General features: G+C 36.6%; 1 protein-coding gene across 3 annotated transcripts in view; it reads left to right on the forward strand.

Moving 5' to 3' along the window:
• Nucleotides 1-23,187, forward strand: part of PPP1R3A (protein phosphatase 1 regulatory subunit 3A) — a 57,562-nt gene that overhangs the window by 21,039 nt on the left and 13,336 nt on the right. The window contains exon 1 of one of the 3 annotated variants that reach the window (XM_007434094.3): nt 6,901-7,697. The exons of the other annotated variants lie outside the window; for them this stretch is intronic. Coding sequence (XP_007434156.1) covers nt 6,901-7,697 — 797 coding nt within the window. Of the gene's footprint in view, nt 1-6,900; nt 7,698-23,187 lie in introns of those variants that run through there. 3 annotated transcript variants of the gene reach the window in all.

Below are 23,187 nucleotides of genomic sequence, written 5' to 3' on the forward strand. Positions count from 1 at the left end.
ATTAAAATGTCTTGTTTTAAGTCTTTAATAACTATTTTTGGTACTCAGCATATTCACCTTGTGTTGGTGAAATTATTTTCTTAATTTGATCACTTAATGTTTCTTTAAAAATGATTTTGTACTTGTCACATAAAGTGATGTTATGTTAAAGGAAGCTGTTTACTTTTAGACAAGTTAAATCCATCATGTGACTATGACTTGTGACTTCCTGCCAGCTTCCCCATTGTCTTTGCTTTGCAAATGGTGGTCACATGACTGCAGGATGCTGAGACAATGGTAAATGTGTGCCAATTGCCAGGTGCCTGAATCACAATCACGTAACCGCGGGGATGCTGCAACGGCTGCAACCTTGAGGACAAGTTGTAAGTCTCCTTTTTCAGTGCCATCATAACTTTGGTTGCTGAATGAGTGGTTGGTAAGCAAGGACAATCTGCATTATGTCCACTCCCCCAACTTCCTGGAGGTGATACTATTTGAATGTCGACAAATATTCATTTGTCCTTCAGTGGGGTTGATGGAACACTATGGATAACAGAATGGGCACAGAAACCTGTGATGTCAGCCAAAATAAATGATACAGGCAGTCTTGATGCAGCTTTTGAATATACATGGAGTTCAAATTGGGTATGAAAGTGTTTAGGAAAGGAGTGAAATTGTGTTTCTAAAAAGAAAGGTAGGACATAAATTTTATTTATGTTTTTATTTGTTTAAATCATGCATGTGGTCAAACATTAAAATTCCAGTCGGTGTACAATAGGGCAAAAACAAAAGGTAAAGCATTTCAGTTAAAATCTAACCAAACATTAACAGATGACTGGAGACTCATATTCCCTTTTAGACTGGAACTCCAATCATCCTGTCCCCAATGCTCAAGGAAAAAACCAGTTGTTTTCTGCCCTTCTGAGAGCCTAAAGAGTCAGACCAATTGTATCTTGGCAGGGAGAGATTGTTCCAGAGTGGAAATGCCACAAAGGAAAATGCACATCTCCTAGGTCTCATCAGATGGCATTGTTAAGTAGTGTTACATGAGTGTACCAAGGTGCACCCATAACTACCTGCACCACTGCATTCTGGACCAATTGTAGCTTTCAGAAGGGCTTCAATGGCAGACCCACGTAGAGCACACTGCAGGAATGTAGCCAGGAGGTGACTAGGGCATGAATAACAGCACGGTCTCCTGATCCAGGAATGCACACAAACTGGCACATAAGTTGATCGTGCAAAGACCTTCTAGTTCACAGTTGCTAACTGCTCTTTGAGTAGAACCTATGAGTCCAAGAGGACTCCCAAATTGTTCAATAGGTTTGAGAAGGGAAGTGCAACCCTATCCCAAAGATGGAAAACCTCTAGTTCTACTCAGTCTTGGCAGGGTTGAGATAGAGTCTATTCTTTCCCATCCAGTCTCACTTGTTCAGCCACTTGTTGATTGGATGTATCCTTTCAAAAATGAATACATTTTGATGTTTAAATTCAAGTAGGAAAAAAAATCCAATTTTGGATTTTTTTAAAGGATAGATTAAAATTAAGCTTTCACAAGAAAAACAATTTCCCATCTTTTAGAAGTCCTGTGGCAGTTCTTTTTCATCTCTGTTAATGGAAGATAGTTTCTATTCTCAGAAAGGACTTTCTGGATTCAGCCCCTTCTGTGATTAACAAATTGAATATGGATCTGATCTACATATCCAGTAACAACATCTGATAAACCATGTTGAAATAATGTCATTCAAAATTGGAATGGGAGCTTGGGGACAGTTTCTATGAAAGAGTATGCTCTCCTGCATTTACTTGCTGGACTCAACTCTCTTTATCGAAGACAGTAGATAAGGGAGGAACAGCAGATGGCCTTAAAAGAAATGCTTGGTCAATAGAGTGCCCCATTTGTGGAAATGCCTTTTCCAAACAGGTTACCTAGTGTATAGTGTTGATATATAATCTTTCTTGACCAAGTAAAGATCATTTTATTTCCCTAGAAAACTTAGAAACCATGAGCGTTTACTGAATATTATGATAGTGATGATCATCATGATCTCTATTATGCTGCTAGTTTTCTAAGATTATTGTTACAGTATAAAACATAGTACATACACTATAAGTAATAATGGATTTGTACAGTGCTGAAGGAACTGGGGTTTGATGTAACATCTAAACTGTGACAAATAAAAAATAATTATTTCTAATATGCTCATTTTCTTTTAAAAAACACAGAGGGTTAAACATTCAAATTAGCCCCCTCCCCCCCCCCCGAATTATGAACTATTATATTCACTGGGAGATTGAATCATGTGTTTTTTCTGAAATTAAATATCAACTTTTACCTCCAAACAAAATAAGATCAGGAAGAATAATACAAGAGGAAGACGTTATTTATAGGAGTCAGTGTGACTGCAACCGATGCTATTTATGTCAGCCACTTGGCATTTCGTCTGTCTACTCCTAAACTAGCTGGGGGGGTGGGGTGGAAAGACCTCCTGCCTTCTTTATAGTGAGAAAAGAATGATCTACACACACACACACACACATTCACCTTCCTCTCCCCTCAAACATTTTATTGGCAAAAGGAATTGCAGACTTTGGATTGATATGCTCATTTGACATTCTGTTTCTTAGTGTCTTTGACCCATGATAACACAATTGAATATTGGGATAGTTGAACTAACTATTCAAAATATAATTCCTTTTTTGGAGTTCAGCTATCAGCCCAACTACAATGCAGGATGCACTTTCAAAGGTGGGGTGATGAATGCATGAGGCAAAATAGATTGTAGTTTGAATGTTAAAAGGATATTTTTAACATTTAGATTTTCAGCAGTAATCATGGTTGTCTGCAGGGCATCCAAACATTAAGAGACAGTGGCTACAACAAGGTGAATGAAGTCTTCCCCCTTTTTTCCATGCATCAGAGGGCTTCAATCACATGGTTGTGGCTGCCATCTTGACTTTTTGATCCCTTCAGGACACCCCATTAATAATGACTATCTCTCTGTCTCTTTAATATAAAAGATCAGTAGATATTGATCTAAGCCTATTTTCTTCAGTTTGATAATAGAAATCTCTGCAGACATTTCTAATGTATCATCAGGTTGGGAAAAAAATTCTTAATTGAATTATGACATCTGCATTTAAGAGTGAGCTTCAAGGTAAGGTAGTTATAATGATGAATTGGAAGGGTGTTTAAAATAATAAAAAACAACTTATTTATGTTAAAATTTATGTGGTTGCTAGGTGTTGAGAACAACTTGATGGCACATAATCAACATTTATGTGAAAGATGGTGTTCTTTATTACTAGGAAAAGCTTCTGGAAATAAAAATAACTACTTATTTCATTTATATATTTTTGAGACTAACAATTTCTAAATATTAAAGCATACAAGACTTTGGCTTGACAATAGCAGCCCTTTATTAGGAGGAGATGGTTTTATCTTAATTTATTCAAAAGTCCACCCAGAATGTAATGATCCCATCATATTGCATTCCCCTCTAGGCACACAGGAATAGCCTTTCTTTATCAGACTACCTATTCCAATATCTTGTTTCCTATGTTGGCCAGTCAGATGTTTATGGAAAAGCCCTCAACAAGTTTATTGCTATATATTTTATTGCATCATAGTATTCGGATGACTTGTTGTATGCTGTGAGCCATCCAGAGTCGACTGGAGTTGGGCAGCGTAGAATTAAATAAATAAAAAAATAATAAAATAAAATAAAATAAAGAATATAACAATAAAGAATAAATAAAATAAAGAATAAATAAATAATCCTGTTATTTCTCAGTGACTTATATTTTCAATCCACACACCTTTAACTAGATTAGATAGGTCAGTTTTACATGTAATTATTCTAAAGTAAGATTCCTCATTATTCTAAAGTAAGATTCCTCTCTAATGCAATCCTATTTGTAGAAGATTTATCAAAATCTTTTTTTTTCAGAAGACAAAATATGGTCCTCCACATTATGAATAAGCATTTTTTAAATTCTACACAAATATTTGTAGAGTGTGTGTGTGTGTGTATGTATGTATGTATATTTGTATATGTGTGTGTGTGTGTGTGTATGTATGTATATATATATATATATATATATATATATATATATACACACAAATATAATATCTCCATCCTATATTTTCTTCCTATCAAAACAGAAGATGCAAAATCCATCTCTTCACATTATAATGACAAGCTTGTTTTTAATAAATGCAAATACACTTTACATGTGAAGGTTATAGAAAAAGTTGATTGATATAATATCAATTAAGTTATATCAACAATAACCATGCAGTTTTAAAATACGATAACACAAGGCTTCTTATGAAACAAAAGCCATGCAAATAGTATCAACGGTCTAGAATCATTTTTTTTAAAAAAATGGTTAATTGTGATAATTATTGTTAAAGATCATTCTTTGAGGTTTGCAAAATAACCCCTGAATTACAGCTTAGATGGAATAACTGGATGTGATTTATATGCAGTAATAAAAATGATATTGTCTGACTATCACTTGCAATTTCCCTTTTGGAATATGAGAATAATTACATATATCCAAAAATACACTTTAAAAGATGGTAAAATCTCACCAGCCACAGCTCTGACAGTAAAAAGTATTGTGTTACTGATTTTTAGCACAATCTCAGACTCTTAACACCTCTTAACCTGGAAGTCAATCAATGAAGTTCTAATATGAATGCACTTGCATTTTGTAGTTGGCACCTCTATCATATCACCAAGCTGATGAACTCTGTGTTTCACATTTGCTTGGAACTTCTTCACAACCCATTATTACAGCAAGGTTCTGGTATGGGTTTATATCTGGCTACTTTAACTTCGTCCTTCCATTCTTGTTTTTCTTCGTTCACTTCATGAATCAAATAACGCAATGGGCACTCTCTTCTCCTCTTCAATGGCCTAGTACTGGTTGAGGAGATGGCCCTGGTAGTTTTTGTCTGCCCTCTTGAGCACAGCATTTACAGCTCCCAAAGCTCTAGACGTGTGGCCCATCCAATTCCATGGACGGTAGTACAGTCTTTCCAGTTTGTGAAATTGCTGGTCTCCAGCTTTCTAATGCAGCATACTTTTAGATAAGAAGAGTATCAAGCAGAAGTCAGAAAGCACAACTAAGCATTGATGTGTGCCTTAATCCTCACTTGCCCTGGGCATCTTATGAAGCAACCTGTTCTTCATAGCTGTCACTAATCAATTATTGGGCATAGTGCAATAATCATGTGAACATAGTACCAACTCATCAGCTTAGCCACTGATAAGCCGCCCATCTGAACACTCCTATCACCTAAAATGTTTCTGCAATGTAACTTTGCAATAATCCTCTTCTCCTCCTCCTTTTCTCTAACTTTTCCCTGCCCATTTTGCCGAGCTACAACTATTCTGGGAATTACTATGATTAATCAGGTAATTGCTGTTTATTTTATCTGTAACATCTTCTATGGAGATGGTTTCACTTCTTGTGTAGTACTGTTGACTTTGCACCATTAATACATTATAATAGTTTATAGCAACTTCCACATTTCTAAAAACTAGTTTATGAAGATTTGAATTTAGTTACTTAGAAACTGGATTGAAACCTGTTAATATCTTTCAAATATATTATTGTTGATTGCACAGTCAGCCAGATGCTTAGACTGGATTTGACATTTTTATCACCTATCAAATCCTTCCCAGGGCCCTGAGATAGGCAGTTGTTGTTTGATGGTGTTAAAGGTATTGTCATAGGATGTAAGCTGCTCCAAGTAAATGTGCTTTTTGCAATTGACTGATGGTGATTTTGGCCATGCTGATAATCTTCAAGTGGTACTCCAGATGTTTTGGGATTGCACCCAAGGAGCCTATTGCTATTGATACTATCTTTGCTTCCTTTTGCCACAGTCATTCTATTTCTATTTGCAGGTCTTTTTATTTTGTGATTTTTTTTTTTCAGTTCTTTCTTTTCTATTCTGCTGTCTCCAGATATTGCAATGTCTACTTCCAGACTTTTTTGTGTTTCTTATCAATAATTGTTAAGTCTGGCAGGTGCTTGTCTGTTTAAATTCTAAAGTCCCAGAGTACTTTAGCTTCTTCATTTTCTATTCCTTTGTCTGTTTTGTGCTCCCAACTGTTCTTGCTTCCAGGCAAATGGTATTTCTGGCAGATATGCCAATGCACCATTGTTGCTACTTTGTCATGCCGTTGTTTGTAGCAATTCTGTGTGATCTTCTTGCAGCAGATAACTAGGTGGTCCACTGTTTCTTCACCTTCTTTGCAGAGGCGGCATTTGCTGTCTGTTGCTGTCTTCTCAAAATATATAAAATACATTATTATTCTTATTCTAAATTATGCATGTTCAGTGTTCATTGGCATGGGTCACCAATGGTAAATATTGACTCCCTGCTTTAAAATCAAATATTCACATGCATGGAAGGTCAGATTGCCCATTTTGTTTCCTTTCTATTTGGACACAAATAGAAATATCATCCATGTAGAAATCATTAGCAAGCTTTGATCAATATTCCAATGTGGCAGTCTATGCTTTTACTTTTGTGCTTTTGGTTTTCCATCTGTTGTTTGTCATATTATGTGAATAATTACTATCTCATGGCATTAATAATGACAAAGGTTCAGACCTTCCAATTAACCACAGGAGAAATATCTTCAAACTGTAATTTTCTTTGCAATAGTCTCTCTTTACTGGCCTTTAGACAGTGGCCTAACATATCATGTCAAGTCTTTATTACTGTCACAGACCAGCATAATGGCCTAACATATTTAACAAGCCATTGCTCCTATTAATAGGCCAGGGTTCCTTTTGCAATGTCAACTGTAATAGTAATCCTTGTTTCAAATCACAGAGTCTCAAATATCAGCTGCCACTACACAGACTGCTCCCTTTCAGTTTATATCAGAGAACCCAATGGAGTCTTTTGAAGAACCTGGTCCTATTGGTAAGGAGAACTTATTAGAAGTTCCTACTTTAAGTGATTGTTTCTCAGAAGAAGAAGATGTTAAAGCTACACATCAGCATCGTTTCTCCCCTGGTCCCCGAAGGCGGAATTCAGAATCTTCTGAAGAAATAGAAGCTGAAGTCCCCTCAACTATTGCAAGAAAAGTTTCATTTGCTGATGCGTTTGGTTTTGATCTTGTATCTGTTAAGGAGTTTGATAGCTGGGAAGTTCCAACTACAGTGCCTAATGATGATTTAGAAGATGAAGTTTTGCCTGTGGAGGAATTCTATTTAACTCCACTGTTTCTAATTCCCACCACACAAGAAGAACTTTTGCAAAATGTGCGTGCACATAAAGTATGTCTAGAGTTTGTAGAGTTTCTTCCAGGGATAACATGCATGAAGGGCATAATTCGTGTTCTGAATGTATCCTTTGAGAAGTTGGTCTATGTTCGAATGTCTTTGGACAACTGGCTAACCTATTATGACATCTTAGCAGATTATGTGCCAAATTCTTCTGATGGTGAGACTGACCAGTTCTTATTCAAGATTTCATTGGTTCCTCCTTATCAGAAAGAAGGTGCTAAGGTTGAATTTTGCATACGATATGAGACATCTGTGGGAATATTTTGGTCAAACAACAACCATAAAAATTATATTTTGATTTGCCATGAAAAAGAAACAGCATCATCATTGGAGGATAATAACCTTCAGGAAGAAGTTACAAATAAACATATCAAAGGCTGCTTAAAGACAACACTAAACAGGTAAGGATGCTTGTTTTTTTATTGTAAAAACTCTTTGATTTATAGTTTCCAAAGGTATATTGTTTGTACACTGACTAAAATGTGATCCATATATACATACATGCATGCAAAGAATCAGTTGAGTATAGAATATTACAATGCTGATTATCAAAATGGTGTGAAAATTCATATTAGTAAGGGTAAACAGATAAAGCAGTTCATTAATAGCTCTATGAAATCTAAGAACAGAAAAGCTATGGGAACATTTGTAGAAATTTTGTTAATGTGAATTTACCCATTCACAGCTTCTGGCTCCTTGCCCCGACTGTGTGACCTGCAAACCATATGTCTGCAGTTTGTTTACAGTTAAGTGTGAAATCCAAACTCAGGAGAAGGAATATTTCTGGCCAGATCCTACTAAGGAATCTAGCCATACCACTGAGGGAGAGGAGCCAGTGGCCACAAGCAGGTGCATTTGTATTAATTAGCTCTTTTAGTTAACCAGATGTGTAAACCCAGTATATGTGCATTGATCTTCCGTGGTCTGCATCCTGACTGCCTGAATTAAGCAGATGGTATAAAGGAGATTATAAAGATGGCCAAGTGAGTGCAATTACAGTTTTCTCATGACTGAAAACCTGAATTGTACAAGGTTCCTGATCAAGAAGAGAACTGTGATAGTTACAGCCAAACACAGTTCTTAAATTGATTAAATTGATCTTTCCTTTCAGTTTAGGGAGGTTGATGGGTGAATGGCTAGTTTAGCATGTGTGGCCTAGCAACTTTTCTTCATTTATATTTTTCTGACACCAGAAGAAGAAAATCCCTGTTTAGACTCTACTTCCATTCCAAAGCAATATCATTCATTGAAAAAATTGAGTTGCAAACTTACATTGTTTCTATATAGCCCCCAAATTTAAGTCAACTTTCATATAGATTAAAAATGTTTGAAATGTTTTAAAAGATCCAGATTGCTTTAACATTTCTCTACTATCCGGTCCTCATTAATTGGTTAGTCTAGTCCAGACTGGATAATTCTCTCTTCTCCCTATCTGATCATTGTGGTAAGGAAGTTCTATGTCACATAGAGCTTCCTGGATATATTTCTTCAAATTTATTTCATGGCTAGTACACTGATAACTTCCAGGAGAGATTACATTCTTCAAGGTCCAAATTTGTCAGGATATCCCACAATTGCTAATTTGTTCATTGGATAAAGAATAATGTTGTATTTATGATTTTAATGTTTGTTGTCTGACACATTTACAGAAATAGGAAACAAACCAATTGTTCTTAATTGCCAAACATTCATGATACAAATAACTTGATACAGGTTTTCATTTTTTTTGAGAAATGAAAGTACGAACTTTTTAAAATCAGCATCTAGATCATATTCAAAAAATGGTGAATCCCTAATAACATCAGGTCGTGTTGGAGGGCTTTCTCTTGACATTTGTACTTCAGTGTCTACCGTTGCAGGGCCTGACTAATAAAGACCTCATAAGAAATTGATTTCTTTCAGATTCAGTGACTACAGAGCCCTATCAGAACAGAAACAGGTTCTGTTAATAGGGGACAGTATGTGCCCAAGTGGCATAGGGGTGTGTGTGTGTGTGTGTGTGTGTGTGTGTAGGCTCAGTAAGATGACAACATCAGCATCCATGATAGCATACAGCTTTGAACTTGTCATTAGAAAGATTCACAAATAACATGGTGATGAAAAAAGGTCCAAGGGGGTTTAATCATGAGGGATATATACATACACATACTGTATACACACACACACACACACACACAGTACATACGCATACATACACATACATGCATACATTCACACAGACATATACACACAAACATACACATAAACATATATACACACAGATATACATATACACATAAACATATACATATAAACATACACAAACATATACACACATACATGTATAAACACGTGCATATACACATGCACGTATAAACATACACACACACATAAACTAAACCTAAACTAAACTAAACTAAACTAAACTAAGCAACTCTGCAAATGGCACTGGCTACCTTTCTGACCCAGCAAGTTTGGGCAATGGTTGAGGAACTTAGCACCACAACTCAGCCTCCCCATTTTCTAGTGTTGTGGTAACATAACTCGAAGGGATGAAGCCCATTTTCAAATTGATTTTTTTCCCCCTTTTGCGAAGCTTAAGAGGAGGAATGGAACCACAAAGCCAACCTTTCTACCTCTACCTTTAAAAAATGTTAACAAAGACCTGAAATTGAGCTCCCAAACTAGAAAGAAGAAAGCCAAATTTTGGTGAAGCAATTGTGGGCTATATGGGGAAGGTTGGTAGTTTTAAGGTGGAACTGAGAACAGTTTACCTCCCAAAAATATCTCATTCCCACCCTTAAAAAAAAAAAAGCTGAAACTGCATACTTCTGATTTTCAGCGGCACTATTTCAAGATGCTGGGGGCTGAAAATAGGATATGGAGGAAGGCATGCAATACACAGGACACAGATTGCCTATTTTTGTGATAGTGACATTAGGCAGATATTTCAACCACAGTAAGGTGCAGAAATTGACATGATACTAAGGAAATCCTGAAACTTGCATCTCATCTGAAGGACTGTTTTAAGGGTGAAGGATGGTCCAGCAGCCTTTCCCTCTCCATCCATATCTGCCTACTTCACATATAAAGCAATTGAGTTAAATACAGCCTATTAATAAAAGGAAATTGAATAGTGTTCTATGCTGCCCATTATACATATACAACCAGCTTCTGATAATGAACTTAGTATATTTATTATAATTGTAAATCTTGTATCAAAGTAACACAAAACATGCTGCAAACCCAAAGCTTTCTGCATAGAAAATGGGCACAAGAGCTTGCTTAGCAAAAAGGTCTGGACAGAGAAATCTCAGGTTCAGGAGTATCCAAGAATAGAATTCTTCCAGTTCATGGTTCCAGGTGATCCAACAAGAGCATACAAAAAGAGCCAGTCACAAGAGCTGCAGCATCTCATTTATATTCAAATTCTTCATTACAGGTCAGCAACCCAGATAAAATAAAACTTCCTTATCTGCTAGTAAAAATTGCACATAAAATTCTTTACTCTGTCCCAGAAATAGAGTTAGAAGCATTAAGAGCTCGTGGCATATGTCTTGACAGCAATTATAATATAACAGAATATGAGTTTGTGTTTCAATATTGCCATATTAACAAGGGCATATGCATATGGAAATTTAGGAAATTTTCCCTCTGGCTCAGCTGATGGTATAATATTGAATTGTAGTTATGTAAATTTTCACCAAAATTTATTGTTTGCAAGTTGGTCTAGGTACAATGCTGTTTTGAAGTGTGCATTTCTATGGTCCATTTGTAGCCTAGGTGAGAGTTTACTATATTCTTAATGTAATTCTATATTAAGGATTGCTTAGGCACCACCATTATCTGATTTTGTCCCATGGGCTTGAAAAAAAAAATACATATTTTTTCTCAATTTGGAGTTTCCAAGAAGAATGATATTTATCAATTAATGTTAACTGTGTCAGGCCTTGAGGTTGGAAATGAACTTTAGCCAATATTTCAACACACCTAGCCATGCCCTTATTTCAACTTTTATAAATCCTGCCTCCAGCTGGAGAGCAGGCCATCTCTTTTATATAGCCCTGACTAACAGCTTGACTAAATGGATGAGTTGCAGTTTTTTCTTTCAGGTAGGTGGCTTAATTTCCTTTGCTCTTCTTTTCGTAATTTGTGATGCAATGCTGGGCTCAGAAACTTGCTTAGCCTGGGCTCTGACTCAGGCAGCTCCTGTATCTCCTCAGGTGCCCTCTCTTCAGCTAATTCCTGGGGGTGCCTGGAAATGCTCAGCTTGGTCAAGCTCTTTAGCTTCTGAATCTGAAGAGCCAGACTGATCCCTAACACACAGGACAGGAGAGCTGAACTGCTTCCTGGTGTACCTTGCCTCCCTGCATTCAGGCTGTTGCTTGAGTACTTTTTTCCGCTTCTAATATATTTCTGATATCTACATTGGGAGGAAAGAAAAGTATTTGGAGTAATTCTTCCCATAGTTCACAGATTCTGATCTGAAATACTAAAGCACCCCAAACTACTAACTATACATGCACCAGGTGCATACCAACAATCAGTCAATGGGATTTGACACTAACTAGAGTTTCTTTCATTTGAACAGTCCATGTATTAGCTGAGATGCCTTCTTTTCTCCAAAAATTAAATGGATTCGCCTAGATACAGGAGATATCCTTTCTTAACCTGCAGATGCTAGCTGCAGATGCTATGCAAGTCATTTTCCAGATGATGTTGTGCAAATCCTTTTCTCTCTTAACTAAATATTTCTTACAGAGCTGCTGTAAGACATAAATAGAATAATACTGTACTCCAATGTGTTCTATAAGATTGCTATCTACAATTGGCCTGAATACTAACACCAGAAAATACTATTTTCTGCAGTATTTATTTCCTGTTATTATTACAGTTTAATATGGTTGGGAGTTCAGAGTGCACCAAACCACATTCTGACCCCTTACCACTGTAAAGCCACTTCTCTCAGTTGCCTGGACATCCATAATTTATATTATTAGCCATGGAGTCTATCTGTGGCTTTATTCAGAACCTTGGGGTTAAATGTATCATCCTAGAGTGGGATTAGGGAATTAGTGGTTGACTTCAACAGGGCTGCTACTCCCCAGTGGATTCAGATCAATCTGAACCATTGCTAAAAAAGTCAGAAGAAGTAAGTACAGTCAAGTGCAGCTTCCAAAGGCCATGGGAAGTTTTATTATTGGAAAGTCTGAAATCATAGTGATGATTCAGAAAGGTGAGATCAATACTACAAGTTTTATTGAGGAACCAAGAAAATATGGCAACAATGTCCTGGTCAAAGAAATGAGAGAATAGGAAGGGGCTTTGCCCAGGAGCCACCTGAAGAGAAACCAGCCTAGGATGTTAAATATCATTTTAGTGAATGGATGTATTTATGTATTCACTTCTATTTTGACTCTGTTACATCATTTTAGCTCTCATGAAAATAGAGAGGCCCTCCCAAATCATAGTAATGCCTTTTTGGTTATTCTATTGCACAATTATTTTGCTCTTTCTTGAAGAAAAATATAGGGATGTGAAAAAAGTTCCATGAATGGAACATCCAGTTTCAGACTGTCTATGCCTGAACCAAGACATTCATGTTTGCTCTAGTCAAGGCATGGAGTAAAGCATACACATTCTAGCAAAAGGGTTTGGAGGGGAGAGACAGGGAAAGCAGGAAAAGTCAAGGACATTGGCAGTAGAAGTATGTGGTGATAGCTAAGAGAAGATAGAAGGAAGGTGCTGGGAAGAACAGGTGGCATCCCAATATACACTATGTGGAAAAGAAAGTGCAAGGTGGACCTTGCCCTACTTGCATCATAAGACCACTCTGGATTTTGTTTTGGCCAAAACTAGGAGCAACCAAAATATTCCAGGTTTCAGTTCTGCTGAAGCGCAGCCCACCATGAATGTGCAAAACATCCAAAATACAGTATCTTTGTTTTGACTTCAAGATAGAACACATTTTCTGTTTTGTGCATATCCCTAGAGAGGTGCCTGCAACTATTTTCTTCATTGCTGTTTCAGATTTAATTATTAGTGATTTAATTCTTTGTGGTCTAACATGATACATCAGAAATATTTCTGATGGAAAAAATGCAGAAAGAGAAAAATAAAGGTTATTCTACATCAAGTGCAGAATTCATAAGGTATGTATGTGAACCACAAAAAATGTAAATTGTTTAAAAGTTTTGTTTAAACTTTCTTCTTATATTTTTAAAATTCATTGGTCCTTAGTCCTTAGGATGTGCAAATCCTTTGAAATGTGCAGATGGAATTTAGTGAAGCTTGATTATTAGTCCATAATTTTAACAAAAGTATAGATTATATTTACACAAGTTTGTATCATATCAGAATGCATGCATGGGATCATATATCACATATTATTCCAGTTCTTCCTCTCAATTTTAAAGGTACTAGATATAGTACAAAGAAAGAAAGAGATAAAAGATATAAAAGAAATAGCATAGTTTTGTCTGTGCAACTAAATCAATCAATAAGCATAATATTAACATTGTATTACATTCTAGTTTGTAAATTTCATAAGGGCTATCCCATGTATCTTACACAAGTATAATTTGCTTCCTGGGTTGAAGACCAAGATCTCCCTGCCCCCAATTTCATATAGAAAATACAACAAACTGACTAGCAACTGAACCTTAGTTCAGCATTGTCAATGTGGTAACTTTTCCCATCATCAGGCAGATTTAGAGGACTACAGATGTCTCCACAGGAGGCAGTGGTCTATTCCTCCTTGGAAATCTCTGAAGCATCTCTCAGTGCTGGATATAAATGTATACTTGCTTGTCATCATGCCCCATATTATATTTACTGTTTCTTTAATGTCAATTTGCTCTTTACCAGATTATGCCCAATATCATACATTTGATTTTTAACAAATATTCCAAACAAATTTGATCTGAAATGCTGAAACCAAGTGAACATAAGGAGACACAAAGAGCCCTGATGGATCTGTAGGCTGTCTCAGTCAAGTATTCTATCATATGTAGTTGGCCACATACACTCTGGAAACTTACAAGCTGAATAAGAGAGCCACCGCTGTATTATAACTGTTCCCTAGCCATTGATGCTTAGGGCACACTGCCTTTAATTCTTTAGATGGTAGCTATCAAGACTAGCAGTCATTAATTAACTTGCCTTTTAGCAGGCCTTTTGAATACATCTTTCCAAATTCTTAACTCACCAATACTGAGATCTGATCATCTCTTCTTTTTTTAAGATAATCTTTGCCTTGTATTTCCTTCTTACAATGTTCCTTTGCCAGCTATTAATAGCTTATCTACTCCATGGAAAATCATCAGTTAGAAAGGTATACTTTTTTTTCATAGTTCAGGATTTTTGCCATAACTCCTAAGCTGACAAACTGCAATCAGCAAGTGGATTTGGTCAAGCTTTTGCTATTATTAGGTGGTGATGATATGCCTGGTCTTTACCAGCAGAGCAGCTGTTCCCTGCTACCGTGAGGGGGCAATTGCATTTACAGAATGACAACTGAATAAACAACACTCTTGTTATCGGCTGATTCTCCTTAAGATTCTTTACACCAAACCAGCCTGAGTGCTAAGAGATTCACAGTCTGAGAGCTTTTACCAGGACCATTGTAAAAACGTATTTAACCTTTTCTTATTCCTTTGGACTTAGCACAGAACTAATATCCATAGGCAAAAACTAATGTTTAGCTGGTTAGCCATCTCTCTTCAGCCTTGACTCTACTGTTCCAGCAGCCAAGACTACCTATAATATTTACTTGTTCCTATCCTAAGTTACATGTAAAATTTTACAAAGAAATTCTTAGAGATATGGAGAAACACACAATGCTGGATATCCTTGGCTTGCTGCAGCCAAAGCAAATAGAGAGTTTATTATTAAAATAAAATTTTAATAATTTATAAAATAAAATTATTTTATATTTTATATTTATAAAATAAAATTTTATCTCAGTAAAATCAAAGAAAGAGAAAATTACTGTGCCAGCTGATGCAGAGAACATACTTAGCAACAAGCATTTTCACAGTGGCTTCTCCCCCTTTTTGCAGCTTGGCCAGGCCACTGAACTCACATTCTGGATCTTGCTTGGTGAGGAACTGGACTAGCCTTGTTCCTGGGCCACATCAGCACATGTGCCAGCAGGGGTCATGGCTGTAGTGAAGGCAGTTGGAGGGAGGCAGAGGCAATGAACGTGCCCAGATCTGTTGCTGGAGATTGCAAGTTCTCTGCTCACCTTGAGCCTGCTGAAACTCTGTCTTTTCCTTGGAGGAAAAGAAACAATTTAACATCCAGTTTACAAGAATCATCTGGAAAAAATGGCTTAGAGTTTAAGTAGCATTATAATGTGAATGTAAAATAAACATTTAGCCACAATTCACAAATGCCTGTTGACATTTATTGATATATATCAACTTAGAAGCTTTATGAGACCAGCAAAACTTTACACAATAAATAGTCCGGGATGTTGTTCCTTTTTTTTTTTTTTAACCAAAATACAAATTCTGCAGCAATCAGTTTTTATCATTCTATTCTGAGCTTTAGATTTTCTGAAGCCCTCAATGCTATTTATTATTACTTAGACTAGCAGTAAATATTAGCAGACTGTGGATGAATCTGACACACATTTTGCTGATAAAATTGCTCATATCTGCTCCAGCATGGATCCACATCAAAAGCAGATTGGAGGGTAGTGATTGTGGCGACCAAATGTCAAATATGGGTAGGTAAGTTTCTTATAATTCGGCCAAAGAATATGGACAAGGAACAAGCCAAATGTAGATATTCTTTGATAAGCTGCATCTATCCTGGCTGATAAGAGTGAAGTATGGGTAAGGGCTCAGTTCCAGCTGTCAGCCCTTTGCCAACCTGGCTAATTTTGAAAAAAACTAGAGGGTGAAATCTGAAAACTGTGTAGATAGGGGATTACAAGGACTTCCCAGGACTGTGGGCTAGACTGGGAAATCAAGAAATCCTTCCACAAAGTGGCAAAGGCAAACCACTTCTGAAGGATTGCTAAGAAATTCACTAGAAGTCAAATTCAACTTAAGGAATCTTTATTTTCATGCCATTTGAATAACATAAATGAAAATGTATGGGTTTCAATTTCTTTAGGAAAAGTTATTGTATGTTCACTGTTCATTAAATCTGTTTAACTAGTATTGGCCAGTTTTCAATTTTCCTCTTTAAAATAACAGAACAAGTGACTGCAGGTCAAGGGTTTTTGGGATGAAGCTTATTATTTGAAGCTTTTCTGACCTGAGTTTGACCTGGTTTGGGGACAGAAACAGTCTATGGAGTTCCTCAGAGTTATGCTTTGTCTCATATGCTTTTTAAAATGTACATTATGCTTCTGGGACAGTTTGGCATTGATTTCATCAATACATTGATGACAGAGGCAGCTCTGTCTCTTATAATCAGCAGTTGACAAGGTGATGATGGCGGAACCATAATCTGGACACAGTGACAGATTGAAATTAGGCTAACAAATTGAAATGTAATTAAGACAAGACAGATTCAATACCTGGTAGATCAACAAATCTAGGATAACAGGTACAGTCTGTTCTGGATGGGTTAGCACACTTTCTGAAATATCAAGTTCATTGTTTAGTCCATTCCACTTTCTGAAATATTAAGTCTATTCATGTCTCAGCTGGGTTCCTCATGGATCAGGTGATAGCTATGCCCAGAAATTAACCCGCCCAGTGTCACTCTGCAGTGAGATGGGCAGTGACAAATTTGAAATACAAACAAACAAACAAACAAACAAACAAACGTTTTCTAAGTCTTGCCTTGGCTATGCTTCTTCCTGGAGAAGGTGACCAAAATTAACCAGAGTAATATATGTGGTTATCAATTCCCATTGTTACAATATCATTTATGTTCAGCTGTTGTTGAAGAGTGTTCAGAAATAAAGTTTAGAAAAAAAGCATCAGCAATGTTACAAATGGTGTGTACTTTATAGGATATTTTTTTCTGAGCGTAGTTCAAAGGTTGGCTCATATCTCTAAAGCTTTAAGCAGCCTTTAGCAATCTGAAGGACTTCTAAATACAGCTGTGCAGTGCTTAGGGTTCAAAGGCAGAAAGATGTTTCAAAGCAGGTGAGGGCACACATTCAGAACTTATCTGCTGCTCCTTAAACCCAATGCATGTTTTTCTGGGAAAGTGCTGTTGCAAAGATGTTGTTGCTTTAAAGAGGTGTAGACAGGTGTTATGTGCATGCCTATCATCAGCTTTTTTCCTTCAGAACTAAAGCACTGCACAGCCTAGTGCTAAACATATGCATCTGGACAAATTTTACTATCTTTATCAGAGGTATCTGTAAAGGGCAAATCTGATGTGCAGAAAGCAGCACCCAGTGGAATATCTACCCTAGGGAGGTTAGATTGTCTGCGAATTTGATCTAGACTTGTTCTGACTGGCTTTTGATTATTTTTAAGCACCTCTCCCTGTTTATTTTTTTAATATTGTCCTGTTCTGTTATAATTGGCCAGCTAGATAGATAAATTTTTACATTTGATTTGTTGCCTTGGAGGCTGAAATTTGGAAACAGCAAGTTATGTAATATGGTTTATCACTGCAGGAGACTGAAATATGATTCATTTGTAAATATATATATATATATATATACACACACACACAAATGAATCATATTTGTATTGATTTCATACATATTTATTTATGAAATCATATATATATTTCATAAATAAATACAGTATCCTCACTTTCTGCCAGATGCCCTAGTCCTAAAGCAAGGGAAAGTATTTTCTAATGTGTTCTTTTTAAAAACTATCAGATACCTGTATTATCTGTAGCTCCTTTTCTTCCCAATTACATGCACTGGAGCAGCTGCAATCAATACAATTATAAGCCTAAGAAATAGTCTGCAATTTGAAAGTTCTTGTAGAGTGCAATGCTCTTGAATGTTACTATATATATTGCTGAAAATAGGTTTTCCCAGTTGTTAGAATATTAAGTAAAAGCCCAGTACAAAAATGTTTTAAAAGCTGAAGGGTCAGACCTGAGTAGAAGAACAACAGAATAAGGATGGCTTGACAGCACAAGCCGTGTGGCTTGATAGTAATGTAAACTAGCTGAATTGGTCAATTCAATGCCCTATATTTCAATTTCATTATCTAACCTGGAAGTGAAGTTAACCTTGCTTTCTGTAATAGAAATTTAGCAAAGAATACATTTTAGCTGGAAAGAAACAAAGTTGCATTATAGTTGATGGGTAAAAGCAAATTTCTCAAAATGACAATAAAATATGATTTATTAACATATTAATATCCTATTGTACTTTGGTAAAATCTCTACTATATATGGATTTGAATATCAATTTATTATACAGCAAATTGTGTCTCCAGCAGCTGTGTCTTTACCAGCAGATATAAACATCCAAAATAAGTATTCCTCACACCCTTCAATAATTAATATTAGAGGAGTGGAGAAATATAGAGGGCTATATTATTGTATAATATGATAGGTAAATCAGTTACTAAACTTTATATGTGGATTTTACATTAATAGGATTATTAGAAACACCAACCTTTGGAGGTTAAAAAAATGCAGATTTTTCTTTGATTTTCTTACTTCATGGACTATCATTGTGTAGTAGTTACTGGGCTGGAGAGACTGAGGCTCAGTCCATGAACCAAAGGTGACTCAGCAGATTGTCCCAGCAATATTTTATGCACTAAAATGATTTATGAGTGATTGAATGCATGTGGAAGTGACACAGGTCAAAAATAAAGTGAGTATTCCCTACTGGTCTGATCTCTTATTTCTCTCCTGCAAACCAAGTGTGTGATCTGTCATATATGTTTTTGGGTGCCCTATATCACATAATTAACTGCCATATTCTGTTCTTTAATACCTGACACAGGAGTAAGTCAGTCACAAGTGCAGAAAAAAAAAATTAAGGTGGTTGACTGTAAGGTATGTGTTTCCTTCTGTTTGTTCAGCTGATTAAAGCAAAGGATTTAACTTCTCCAAGTGGTTGCTATTTAGAAGCACTGAACTATAGATCTCTTAATTCTTGGTCAGAGCAGGTTGGCTGAGAAATACAAGAGCTGCAATATATCTGAAGATACCTGGGTGCTGCCAGGGAAGAGAAACAAATGCTATGACTGTTCAACAGTGGAGGTTGTTCCAGTTAAGTTCATTATAGATTTGGATCTGGGATCTGGCTTTCAAAGTTTAGTTCAGACCATACAGACTATAGAGACCCATGACTTTAGCTCCAAAGAATCTATTACTTTTCCCCTTGGCAAACTACCTGATGTGGTTGCAGGCAAGATTAAAAGATATGTAACTGTCAGTAAAGTGATCCTGTATTCATAAGGCTTCCTCCCACTTAAGATATATTTTGGCTTCCTCCCTGCCCTATTTTAAGCAAGTTCTTTGTCTTATCTACTTTAGCTGGGAAACTTTTTATCTTTTTATCATGAGGTTTTGCCTTCTGCTGAATTGACTTTTCAGCCAAATTTTAAACTTAATTTTTGTTTCATATATACATGGTTACTGCTGCTTTATGAAGCAATATGCTTTATTTTATTCTACATTTGAATTTAAAAAAACAACCAAAAATGTCCTAGAAATACAGGAAATAAATAACAGACAGTCCTTTGAGAGTTTATCCCACCTAAGTCTGCTGCAATGAATGGGATTTGCACAAAAACTTGTTTTAGGTTCAACTGTAAGCAGAAATATTGATTCTGAGATGTATTTAAATATCTGAAAACTGATAAATTAGTTTTAGAATTTTCCTAGGCAGAACTATTTAAAACAAGTAGGCAAACAGTCTATTATTCAATCCCTACTAGTCTAGTCATTAGCTGCATAATCCTGCTGATGCCAAATGCTAGTTACAAAAGAAATGCCTGTGGGATCTTAGCTAACTCATTAGCAGTGATAGTCCCAAATAGAGAAAGTGTAGTTTACATACTTTGCAACACACTTATTTACTGAATTCAATTATTGTTCCATGAAATGAAGCAGGCTAGGAATTAGCTAGACTGCAACTGGTAAATCCCTCTATGGAGCCAGCCAGACACACCATGATGCATATAACTATACCTGTTGCATGGTAATAACTGCAAAAAAAGAAAAAAAAAAAAAAAAAGACCTCACTTTGTGGCCCCCAAGTAGCCATCCAGCAGAGCTCTCACAAAACCCACAGTTGGAGCCCTCAAAGAGTAAAGGTACTCAGGATAAAATTGCTTGTGTGTGTCTGAAGATGAACTCTGCTTTTGAAATAGTATATATTCAGATATCCAATATACTATCTCATTTAATTATATGGAATAAAATTGAAAAAGAATTATCAGATTGAAAGACAAGATTCTTGTAGCTATCCAGCTGTCAGCCTTACTAAGTAGATCAGACAGGAAACATGACCAGATGAACTAATTCTACTTTATTGTAAAGCTACATTAACAGAATCTTTCAAGTCTGAAAGTACTTCTCTCCCTCCATCCCCTTTACAGCCCAGAAACTAGGGAGGATCTCTTCTGAGCCTCTTGCCCCACTCACATTCCAGCTGTGGGCTCAGCTGCCTTTCTGATTGTTCCTAACAATATCATACCTATATCCACAGGATTTGGTTAACTACCACCCAATCACAAATATACCTTTTGGGTGCAAGGTGCTTGTCTTGTAGTAGATGCTCTTGAAGGATACCGATTATCTTTAGCCTTTTCAGTTAAGTTTAAGTACAGACTGAGGCATGATTGCCCTGATAATCTCCTGTGGGAAAAAGACAAATGGGCTGTGACAGTGTTCATCTAGCTTGATCTGTCAGTGATTTTTGATACTGTTGAATGCAATATTTTCCTAGGACCATCCATGTGAGTTGAGGATTGTGGCCACTGTTTTACAGTGGCTCTGTTCCTACTTGCAGGGATGGTTTCAGAGAGCAGTGTCGAATGTCAGTACTTCTGCACTCTGGCAGCTATGCTGTAGGGTAGCATGGGGCATTATTTTGTCACCAATGGTGTTAAACATCTATATGAAACCACTTGGGGTAGTCATTAGGAGTTTGGGAAGTAGGTGTCATCAATATGGGGATGACACTCACTCTATAAAATCTGAATTATGAGAAACTGGCACATCCTGAACAAGCGTCTGGATGCAGTGAAGGGTTAGATAAGGGCAAAAAACTGAGACTGAATCCCCAGAATATGGAGACTTTGTTCCTGGGTTCAGAATTTGAAGAATTTACCCATGCTAAACAAGTTATACTTCCTCCCAAAAAGCAGGTATGTAGTTGGAAGGGTACTTTTAAAGTGATCATTGCCACTGGAAGCCCAAGTTGCATCAATGGCTAGGAATGCATGCATTCATTCATTCCTAGCCATTGATGCAACAGTAAAAACAGCCCATTCATTCATTCATTCATTCATTCATTTTATCCTGCCTTTATTTTTTATGAACTCAAGGCAGCATACATACCTAATATTCCCACCTCCTGTTCTCCCTACAACCTGTGAGGTGGGTTGGGCTGAGAAAGAGTGACTGCCCCAAAGTCACCCAGCCGGCTTTCATGCCTAAGGGTGGACTAGAACTCACAGTCTCCTGGTTTCTAGCCCAGCACCTTAGCCACAACATCAGACTGGCTCTCAAATATGATTGATATACCAACTGTAACCCTTTCTGGACAGGGATAGCCTAGTTGCAATTGTTAATGCATTAGTAATCTCATGTTTAGTTTATTGTAATGTACTCTGTGAGACTATTTTTCCTTTAGGTCCAGAGGCTGCAGCTGGGGTAGAATGTCGCAGTTATTTCAACAACCAGGTTATTGAGCGGGGCACCTACCCATGCATATGTTACCTCTTTGTTGAAGCAACTGCACTGGCTGCCAATTAGCTACCAAATTAGCATCAAGGTTTTGGCTATAACATACAAGTTATAGCCCAAACAACCTGGGCCTGGGGACACTGATTAGATTGCCTGTTACATATACTGAGAATTGCTGAATGCCATCTGGGGTGGCTGCTTGCTGGCAGGCATTCCCATCTCTACAATTTTATCATCCCAGGTGCCTGGTGAAAACTCCACCCAGGTCTTTCCAATATGAATGCTTTCCCCACCTCTTTTTTTAATGGATGTTTTAATACTGTTTTATATTAAATGCATCAAATAAAATACGGTTTTATTTCAATCCATTATTCATTGGGTATTTTGTGCTGTTTTTACTGGAAATTGCTTTGAGATGTTTCAGCCTGAAAAGTGCATATAAACAAGTTAAATGAATAAATAATAAATTTGAATTGAACTGGGTAAGAGACTTAACAGAGCCTGGTTGATGACCTTGTCACCCACAGCAAAACCCTAAATCATTTCAACATATGGACTAAAATAGCTATGAGGACTGGCACTCACTGAATATACTTGAAATCTCTGCCCAGGAATAAGGTCAAACTTCCAAGCATGAATAAACTTCAGTTTCCTACCTTATGATTGCATATCCTAATCCACTTCCATTTATGTCTAAGAATATTTGCATATAATGGTACAACATGGCTTTTGGTGGCAGCTTGTTATTCTTTAAGATTGTTTCTCTCCATCCCTGAATCCTGATTAAGAACTCATAATCCTGGAGTGATATGTATACTATTTTGCTGTATTTTAACCCTTATAGAACCTTAACCTTTATAGAGTGGTTCTGTATCTCATAAGACCACCACCAAATATGTATGTTTGTTCAAGAACTTAAAAGCTTCAAACACTATTAAAGAGTGCGAAACTGGAGGCCCTATATGTTAAAAAAAACTGAAGCACAATTGTGCAAAAAATGCATGGATTTTGCCCCCTCCCTTTTTTTTTTCATTGGCATTAAATACATGATTGAAGAAATAATTGCGTTGTACTCAAGTACAAAAGCAGTTTTGCTACCTTTAG

Source organism: Python bivittatus, unplaced genomic scaffold (genome assembly GCF_059951505.1).
Source record: "Python bivittatus isolate LINGU-HERP-01145 unplaced genomic scaffold, Pbiv_v1 ctg000330_np1212, whole genome shotgun sequence".
Lineage (NCBI taxonomy): Eukaryota > Metazoa > Chordata > Lepidosauria > Squamata > Pythonidae > Python > Python bivittatus.